General features: G+C 49.6%; 1 protein-coding gene across 1 annotated transcript in view; it reads left to right on the top strand.

Moving 5' to 3' along the window:
- The first annotated feature begins 357 nt into the window (after positions 1 to 357).
- Positions 358 to 10,425, top strand: part of CACNG6 (calcium voltage-gated channel auxiliary subunit gamma 6) — an 18,239-nt gene continuing 8,171 nt past the window's right edge. The window contains exons 1-3 of the mRNA XM_049621526.1: positions 358 to 1,242; positions 5,952 to 6,026; positions 8,048 to 8,185. Coding sequence (XP_049477483.1) covers positions 906 to 1,242; positions 5,952 to 6,026; positions 8,048 to 8,185 — 550 coding nt within the window. The 5' untranslated portion in view covers positions 358 to 905. The remainder of the gene's footprint in view (positions 1,243 to 5,951; positions 6,027 to 8,047; positions 8,186 to 10,425) is intronic.

Raw genomic sequence — 10,425 nt, 5'->3', positions numbered from 1 at the left:
GATTGGGACCCCAGGTCCCCCTCCTGAGCCCCGGGGGCGTCCCCCAGCCCCCTTCTCCGGACCCCATTATGTCTCTGAGCCAGCAGTCCCCTGTCTGAGACCCAGGGAGACTTTCTCTGACCTCTCTTCCCCGAATGGCCGGGGAGACACCCACTCCCTTCTCCTGGTTTCCAGGAGGTCGCTCGCCCCTTCTCTGAAGCCCAGCCGGCACTCTACAGCCCCCTTCTGTGAATGTTGGGGAGGGGCGTCCTACTGCCTTTCTGAGACCCAGAAGGAGTTCTGACCTGTTCTGAACCGCAGTGGGGACCCAACTTCTCCCTCCCCAGACCCTGAGCCCCAGAGAAACCAGGAGGCATCTCCTCTCCAATACATAGAGGGCCTCGGCAACCCTCCCTGGGTACCCCAATCTCTGAGCCTTAGTGGGGTGCTCAGAGCCCGTCCCCCAGGACACCCGGTTTCCTGGAGATTCCTCCCAGTGGGGACCCAGAGCAGCCCCTCAAAGGCTCAGCTAGTACTCAGTTCTCCTTTCTCCCGGGCCCTCAGGTGCCCCTCCTGGATACCCAGCTTCTAGCTCTGGGCCTTGGGGGTACCTTGCTTTTCTCTTCTTGGTCCCACGCTCCTCCCCGAGTTTCTGTGGGCTCCCTGGGGCCTCCCCTGAACTTAGAGGGTTCCTGGGCCAGAAGATCTATTTTCTCTTCCAAGCTCCAGAGGCGACCTCCACTGCCCCACTGGAGATTCCAGGGGAAGATCCCGATCTTCCTTTCTCAGAATCCAGTGGAAAGTGAGCCCCTCACTTCCTTCAGCACCCCACTTGTTCCAACCGCCCCCCCCCTCCCCCGCCCCGGGCCACCGGGCCACCCTCAGGACTCTGCCTCCTTTGCACCTGCTCGGCTACGGCCCCGAGGATGATGATGTGGTCCAACTTTTTCATGCAAGAGGAGGACCGGCGGCGGCGGGAGGCGGCAGGCCGGCGGCGGGCTCTCGGGCAGCACCAGTCCCGGCTGACGCCGGAGCGGGAGGGAAAGATCAAGCTGGGACTCCTGCTGAGCGCGGTGGGCGCCACGCTGGCCGTGCTGGCCGTGGGCACCGAGTTCTGGGTGGAGCTCAACACCTACAAGGCCAATGGCAGCGCGGTGTGCGACGCTGTCCACCTGGGGCTCTGGAAGATGTGCACCAAGCGACTGTGGCAGGCGGACGTGCCCGCGGGCAGAGACACCTGTGGCCCCGCGGAGCTGCCCGGAGGTGAGAGGCCACGCCCCCGGGCCGGGGATTGTTCCCGGAGACAGCGAGAGTGGGCGGAGTCAGGGAAACCCGAGCCCCAAGGAGAGAGCAGCCCAAGCCTACACCGACCTGTGCTCCCCGAGTAACCTTTGCTCCAGGCACCAACTGCGTGTGCTGGGGGGCGGTAGTTGGGGGCTGGGGGGGGTGGGAGAGAAAGTCTGTACGTGCAGACTAGTCTGTGTACCGGCCATCCTGTCCACCCCCCTCCCCAGCAGGCTGTCCGCAGCTACATCCTGTACCCCCAGACTAGTCTGTACCCTAAAACTCGCCCAAACCCTTAGACCAGCCTGTGCCCCTAGCGAGAGAGAGACTTTGGGCTCCCGGGGTCAGCTTGCTTTTCCCACATTGGAGACAGGCCACACTCCTATCCCATGGGCCCCGGGGAGACAGATCACCTTAATGCCAACCCCAAAATGGAATCTGTGCTGGACCCCCACGGCCGATACTGTGAAACACAGCTCTCACCGAACACCCCCCCCCCCCCCCCCCCCCCCCCCCCCCCCCCCCCGGGAGACCTCGTGCTTCTGGGAGATGTGCTTTTCCATTTCCTGGTCCTGTCACCTGCAGATGCCCAGACCTGACCCTCCAGCCCTTCTTATTTTCTCTTTCAGACACCCCACACCCCTCACGGTCCCGCAGAATGGCCTTTCATCCGTGGCAATGCCACACAGCTATCCCATACCCCTTGCTCTCTCGGACAGGACATGCCATGCCGTTTACGTACACCATTGGGACATCCTATACCCCCTGGGAACGGGAATGGGCTCTTGCACCACACGTACTGACCCAAGGAAACTATCTGACATCCCTCACGGTCCATGTAGGCTGTCCCAGGCTTGATCACCCATGTGAGATCTCCAAACAGTGTCCTATAACCTCAGTGCCTCCCACAGAAGATCTCCTATCCCTCTGGGCTCCAATGGGATTTCCCCCCTCACTTATCCACGCATGCTATCTTCCACCCATAGGGTCCAAAATAGGACATCCCAAACCCTTGATAGCAGAGTGGGATACCCCCACCCCTCGTCATGTGAGGTACCCACACACTCAGCGTCCAGATTCAACACCTCACTTCTGCAGATGGGCTAATTTTTTGCCCCTCACAGCCTCAAGCAGGAAGTTCCCAAACTTTTGCAAAATGGGGTGCCCTGGCAATAATATGCTTATGTAATATGCTTCGATGCTTATGTAGCACCCAGGCTCTGTTTGAAGTATGTCATGTGCGTTAACTCGTTAATCCTCATATCCTCCTAGCAACCTTATGAATAGTTACCATCATCCTCATTTTAACGTTTTTGTGTTTTTTTTTTAATTTATTTTTGAGACAGAGAGAGACAGAGCATGAATGGGGGAGGGGCAGAGAGAGAGGGAGACACAGAATCGGAAGCAGGCTCCAGGCCCTGAGCTGTCAGCACAGAGCCCGACGCCGCGGGGCTCAAACTCAGGACCGCAAGATCGTGACCTGAGCCGAAGTCGGCCGCTTAACCGACTGAGCCACCCAGGCGCCCCATGGGACCTTTTATTTATTACTTATTTAGTTATTTATAAGGGGCGCCTGGGTGGCGCAGTCGGTTAAGCGTCCGACTTCAGCCAGGTCACGATCTCATGGTCCGTGAGTTCGAGCCCCGCGTCAGGCTGTGGGCTGATGGCTCAGAGCCTGGAGCCTGTTTCCGATTCTGTGTCTCCCTCTCTCTCTGTCCCTGCCCCGTTCATGCTCTGTCTCTCTCTGTCCCAAAAATCAATAAACGTTGAAAAAGAAAAAAGAAAAAAAATAGTTATTTATCTATTTTTATTTATATTTATTTATTTATTTATTTATTTATTTATTCATTTATTTTCAGTGTTTATTAATATTTTGAGAGAGACAGAGTGCGAGTTGGGGGAGGGCAGAGAGAGAGGGAGACACAGAATTCAAAGCAGGCTCCAGGCTCTGAGCCATCAGCCCAGAGCCCGACGCGGGGCTCGAACTCACAGACTGTGAGATCGTGACCTGAGCCGAAGTCGGACGCTTAACCGACTGAGCCACCCAGGCGCCCCTCCATCATCCTCATTTTAGAGAAACCAAACATGAGGAGTAAGGAATGGAAGTGGTTCCATCTATGCACCAGGCTAGTCATATGGGATTTGAACCTGGCTGTCCCTGTTCTTCACAATTGCACTCTATCGCATCCCAGGAGTCCATAAAGATGCCCCAAAGGTCCTCGCTGCCCTATAAGGGATGCCCCCCCAACCCCACTCCATAAGACAGGACTCCTCATATCCTTTGATGTCCCCCTGTTGGTCAGAGAGGACTTCAGCCTCCTCACAGGACCGTCTCATCATCCCACAGTCCTGACCCTCCAGAGGGGACCGTCCAAAATTTCACAACTTCTGTTTTCTCAGAAATATCCCACACATTGCCCTGTCCATCAAAGGACACCCTTAATTCCCTTGGCTACAAGTGGGGAGACGGTGTGTGTGGCCCACCCTACTCTTTTCCAAATGGCATATGCCATCTGGAGTCTGAGACAAGATGTCCTAAATCACCAGTAGCCATGATGGGAGGCCAGACACCCCACGCTCTCTCAGAAAGGTGGACCACACCTTCTTACTCTCTAGATGGGACTTCACGCTTCCCTCATGGATGAAGACCATGTGTCCCCCACTGACTGCTACCAATAGCATCATCAGCCCTGCTGCAAGAGGTATCCTTTCCTCCTTGTTGCTGCAGGATTGCTGATGCTGCGGGGTAAAGACTCCCGTCCCACTGCTCCTGATAGAACACGTCCTGCCCTTCTCCTTCCCTCAGAGGGCAGGTGCAGTGTCCCACTGCCTCACCTGACTCAGGACTTTATTTCTTGTCCCTCTACATCTTTCTTTGAACTGGAAGGTTCCTTTCTGCTTCTCTAGCCCACCTGGCTCGTCTTCTTGTACTTGTCTTATTGTCTACCTCTCTTCCTCCCCCTTCCTGTGCCTTAGTTTCCCCATCCATAGCATGAGAACATGGGACTAGAAGAATTTTGTGGGAAGTTCCAGCTTTCAAATGCAGTTTATATTTTTTCTTTTTTTCAAAAAAAAATTTTTTAACGTTTATTTATTTTTGAGACAGAGAGAGGCAGAGCATGAACGGGGGAGGGTCAGAGAGAGAGAGGGAGACACAGAATCTGAAACAGGCTCCAGGCTCTGAGCTGTCAGCACAGAGCCCAATGCGGGGCTTGAACTCACGAACCCCGAGATCATGACCTGAGCCGAAGTCGGACGCTTAACTGACTGAGCCACCCAGGCGCCCCTCAAATGCAGTTTAGAGAGCGCCCCAGCCTTTTTGTTTTTTGTTTTTTTTTTTTAAGTTTAGGTTTATCTGGGACCTCAAAGATGGGCAAACTTTACTCTTTCATTTACATCACAAAATCATCGCCAGCCTTCTCTTGCTTTATTTTACAGTATTATCCCCCCCCATTTCTTTCTATCTCTTTAATGTGTTTGATATGTATCCATCAGTATATATATATTTTTAAATATATGAAATTTATTGTCAAATTGGTTTCCATACATCAGTATATATTTTAAGTTGGAAACTATACAGTGTTATTTTACATCTGTATGTGTTTTAATTTACATAAATGATATCGCGCTGTGGATTGTCCCCGTTTGTGATTTACTTATTTATCGATCTATTTGCTTGATGCTATTTCTCGGATCTCCCCACTTTGCTTTCTGCTCTCGTAGTTCATGGCTACTGCATGCTGCAGAGATTTGCACAGAGGACATCTGCCCCATTTTCTTGATCCCCCTGAGATGGACACTTAGGTTGATTCCGACTCCCTGTTCTTACAAACAGTGCTGCTACAATCATCCACACATATGTTCCTGCCTGTAGTGTTTCTCTGGATGTAGACCCAGAAACGAAATTGTTGGGTTATAGGGTATAAACGTACCTCGTTTCATAAAGGATGTCAGAGTGCTTTCCAGAAAGACATTAGTGCCAGTTTCTCGTCCCCAGCTGTTTCCTCTTATTCTTCCAGTGCTTGATATTATCCTTTTAATATTTGCCAATCTAATTGATCTAAAGTGCCCTCTCCCTGCTGATCTAAGTTGCATTTCTGTGATCCCTGGTGAGGTGAAGCATCTCTTCATATACTTGTGAGTCATTCAGACTTCTTCTTCTGTGAATTGACTATTCCTGTCCTTTGCCCATTTATCAATTGGGTTTCCTCTCTTTTCTTGCTGGTCTCCAGGTGTTCTTTGTGTGTTCTAGTTAGAAACCCTCTCTGGGATGAGAATCTCCTCTGAGTCTGTTAGCCTTCTGTTCCCTCTATCTTCGTGTCCTTTGTTGAATAAAGTGATCATCCGTTTCTAATCCCACTTGACCCCTCAACAAACCCATCTGATGAAGCCAGGAAAGAGACTATTATCTCATTTTATAGAGAAAGATTCAGAGGCTGCAGAGAGGTCAACAGCCTTCACAAGGCCACAGATCTGGACCTCTAGGCTCCAGACTGGAATCCCAGCTCCTGTATAGCTGGATGACGGCAGGCGGGTTTTGTTTCTCTGAGCATCGTTCTCTCCTGTGTATATCAGGGATGCTGATATCCTATTTTTAGGCTGCTGTGAGCTCTGTTAAATGCCCAGCCCTGAGCTTACGCCAGCAATGTCTGTATCATCACCTCTCTTTTTCTCTCCTGCTCCCACAGAAGCAAACTGCACCTATTTTAAATTCTTTACCACGGGGGAAAATGCACACATCTTCCAGAGAACTACAAAGAAAGGTGAGAACCACCCTGCGGTGGGGTGGTGGGGTGGTGGGAGGGGTACGCGGACCATACCGGAAGAGTTCCTGATAGCATGGTCTTCCTCTCTGCTCTGCCCTGGGGTGGCAGGAGGGGATAGGGGAGGTCCCATCTTTGGGAGAAAGAGGTTCTCCAGAGCCCTGTGCCTGATGCTCCTACCCCAGCTCCACCTTTGTCATGTGCTGTGTGACTTTGGGACAGTCACAGCCCCTTTCTGGGACTTTCTTAAAGATGTCCACCTGCCACATGCTAAGCAGAGTGCTGAGTGTTTCATTGATAAGAACTCCAGTCCTTGCCATGACCCTGCAGGGAGGCGGCTTCATCTTGTGGATGAAAAAACGGTAGTCCAGAAAATGGTTACATTTACTTTTTCCAGAAGGGGCAGAGGCAGAGGCAGAATCAGTCCCAAATAATCCTGACTCCAAAGCAATGCTCTCCTGTAGAATCTTCTGTGAGATGGAAATACTCTGTACCTGTGCTGACCGATGTGGTAGCCACTGGCCCCATGTGGCTGCTGGGCGCATGTGGCTGGTGTGATGCAGAGACTAAGTTTTTAAAATTTCGTTTCAATTTGGGGCACCTGGGTGGCTCAGTCAGTTGAGCGTCCAACTCTTTTTTTTTTTTTTAATTTTTTTTTTAACGTTTATCCATCTTTGAGACAGAGAGAGACAGAGCATGAACGGGGGAGGGGCAGAGAGAGAGGGAGACACAGAATCGGAAGCAGGCTCCAGGCTCCGAGCTATCAGCCCAGAGCCGGACGTGGGGCTCGAACTCACGGACCGTGAGATCGTGACCTGAGCCGAAGTCGGACGCTCAACCGACTGAGCCACCCAGGCGCCCCGAGCGTCCAACTCTTGATTTCGGCTCAGGTCATGATCCCAGGGTTGTAGGATTGAGCCCCGCATCAGGCTCTGCGCTGACAGCTCGGAGCCTGGAGTCTGCTTCGGATTCTGTGTCTCCCTCTCTTTCTGCCCTGCCCCCACTCGTGCTCTGTCTCTCCCTCTCTCTCCCTCAAAAACAAGTAAGCATTAAAAGAAAAAAAGACTATACCCTTTCTTGGGAGCCTGGGTGGCTCAGTCGTTTAAGCGTCAGACTCGTGGTTTTATCTCAGGTCATGATCTCACAGTTCACGAGTTCGAGCCCTGCAGCAGGTTCTCTGCTGTCAGCACAGGTTTTACCCTTTCTACTATAACCACAGCCTCTCCATCACCCCAGTACCTCAGTGTCCATCCACACCAGTAAAGAGATTGTGGTCATGTCATGACTCCTATCCAGCCTCTGTAAGGGTTTAATGAGATGATACAGCTGAAACGTACAGTGTGATGCCTGGCACATAGGAGGCCTTCAGTCAACAGTGGTTCCCACCCTCCCTGCTCCTTTCTGTCTTGTCTTTGTGCTAAGTGAGTTTGGGCAAGCCACTGTGCTTCTCTGGGATAGTGAATAATCACAGTGCACGTGTATAGCACAGCTCCTGTGTGCTAAGCACTGCACTGGGCACTTTTTATAAACTAATTCTAATCCGCACAACAGCCCAGTCAAATAGGGATTTCGATCCTGATTTTCTAGAGGAGGAAACTGGGGCTCAGAGAAGTTTGGTGACATTATTATAACCTTCCAGCAAGGAAGTGGCTGTACAGAACTCAGACTTGGATCATTTCACTGTAACAAGCTACCTTCTCTGTTGTCACCCACATGCTCACTGCCTCAGTTTCCTCACCTGTAAGCAAACAGTGACCAGATCCCAAGGAATAATTGGTAGTTCCCACTTCTTTCTAATCCTGACCGTGTCTCCTCTTTGCTTTGTGGCCTCAGGCAAATCACTGAGCCTCTCTGTGTCTTAGTTCCTTCAACAGTGTAAGTAAAATATTGGACTGAATGATGTACTTGAAAATTCTCTAGTTCTGAATCTTCCGTCTTCCTGGTTTTGGGTCTCTATAGGGGAGTCCTTCCCACTTCCTCCCTCCCATGTTCTCTACTTCTTCCCTTTACTCTCCTTGCAGAGGTGAATCTGGCAGCTGCCGTGATAGCAGTGGTAGGCTTGGCACTCATGGCCCTGGGGTGCCTCTGTATCATCATGGTGCTCAGCAAAGGTGCAGAGTTCCTACTCCGAGTTGGAGCCATCTGCTTTGGCCTCTCAGGTGAGGGCTGGGAGCCTGGAGACTGAGGGAATTGCATGCTGGGAGGTTGGATCTCCAAGAGCTCTTGCATGCTAGGAGATAGGGTGTCCAAGCACTGTTGCATGGTGGGAGTTTGGAACTCTAGGTAATGTTGTATGCAGGGAGGTAGAGTGTCCAAGCCCTGTTGCATGCTGGGAGTTTGAATCTCCAGGGCACTGTTGCATGCTGAGAGTTGAGGGAAACCTACTGGCTGTAGTAGTCTCAAAAATGGGAGAATTCCAAGCTTTATTGTTGCCTAGAGATTAAAGGGTCTCCAAACACTATTTTAAATTTGGACCAAGGGTTTCCGAGAATTGTTGCCTCCTTGGAGAGTCCACAAACACAGTTGTACCATGGGGATTGGAGGAATCTTAAGGGCTATAGAGGTCTCAAAGAATGGAAAATTCTAAGCCCTGCTGTCCCCAGAGGGGTCTCCAATTTGAACCCAGAGGTCTTCAATTGCTGTTGCATGCTGGGAAGTTGGAGGCCATCTCCAGGCACTGTTGCTTGCTGGGAGGTTAGAGGACATCTCCAAGCACTGATCCATGCTGGGAAGTTGGAGGACAACTCTAAGCACTGTTGCATGCTGGGAAGCACCAGGACTGTAGTAGGCTCAATGTGAGAGTTCTTTTTTTTTTTTTTTTTTTTTTTTTTTCAATGTGAGAGTTCTAAGTGCTATTATTGGCTGGGAATTGGAAAGTCTTCAAATACTCTTTTAGCTTTGGAACTTAGGTCTTCAATGAATGTTGCATTCTTGGAGCTGATGGTAAAAAAAAAAAATTCTACATCTTGTCAATGTAGTGCTCATTGGATCAGATGTTTGCTAAGGTAGATAGAAAGGTCACTAATTATATAAGCTTCGTTTGTTCATCCTCTGTGAATTTACTGAGCACTTACTATGTTCCATGCACTGTGCTAAGGGCTGGGTATATATGACTAACAAGACAGAGACAGTCTGCCCCTCACAGAGCCTAGCAGAGATAGACAGTAGCCAGTAATTACACATATAATGATGCAACTATAATTGTGATGAAAGTCATGATAAAGCATATTACGGGTAGACACTGCAGTGAGGGTGTATCAGAGAAACTCAGAGGAAGTGGTATTTAAGCTGGTAATTGAAGGGTGAATAGGAATCATCCAAAGTGTGGTGGTGACAGTAGTGGTGACTATATTGATGATGTTGTATATTGTGGTGGTGGTGGTGACAACGTTGGTGGTGACGGTGGTGATGATGATGATGGTAAAAATGGTGGTAATGGTAGAGATGATGGTGTACTGATGGTGGTGATGGTGATAGAATAGCGATTTGACAAGTTTGAGGAACAGAATGAAGGTCAGAGCATAAAGCAGGCAAAATCTGTCACAAATAGACATGGTAACCTTAACTAACAAGTGGGGTAGACTCTAGTACAAGATAAGGGAGAAATGATAAGTCTTCACGAACATGAACATATGAATGGAAAATAATAATGATCAATTTTTATTATTTTGTTCCCTTAGAGATCTTCCTAAATAAAGGGGAAAATTCAATCATCTCCTTTCCTTTCTTTTATTTATTCATTTTATTCATTGATACACACACAGACATATTACACACTTTTGTACGTTTTTGTAAATGTAATATTATCAGAATGTACAGGACAGAAAGGTGCCTTCCCTTAGGGAGATTACTGGTTAAGGACACCGAAATAACACAAATCATCCCACAATTACAAACTTCTAGGTGCTATGAAAGGAAAAGAAAAGTAGATTTCTGTGAGAGTGCATAATGAGAGCACCTGATTTAAAGCAGAGAGTTAGTGAGGGCCTCCCTGAGTAACCAAGCTAGACAGAGTTTGGTGAATTTAAGGTCTTGAAGGAAAGCCAGTGTGGCTGGAGGAAGGAGAGTGAGGAGGACACTGGGGTCAAAGATGGACCAGGAAATCAACAGGGAATCCAAACATCTAGGTTGGCGTCTAACTTCTGACAAGTTGTGTCATCTTGGGCAAATCTTTTATCTCTGAGCTCAAGTTCCCACATATCCATGAAGTCAGTCATCCAAGTATCCATTTGTCAAGTATCCATCTATCCATCTATCCATCCATTCATCCCATCTATCCCCGTCCGTCCATCCATCCATCCTTTTATTCCATCTATCCATCTGTCCGTCCATCTATCCATTCATCCCATCTATCCATCCATCCATCCATCCATCCATCCATCGATTCATTAATTTCCTC

The sequence above is a fragment of the Panthera uncia genome, assembly GCF_023721935.1.
Source record: "Panthera uncia isolate 11264 chromosome E2 unlocalized genomic scaffold, Puncia_PCG_1.0 HiC_scaffold_19, whole genome shotgun sequence".
NCBI classification, from domain to species: Eukaryota; Metazoa; Chordata; class Mammalia; order Carnivora; family Felidae; genus Panthera; species Panthera uncia.
This window is presented reverse-complemented; position numbering and strand designations above follow the sequence as displayed.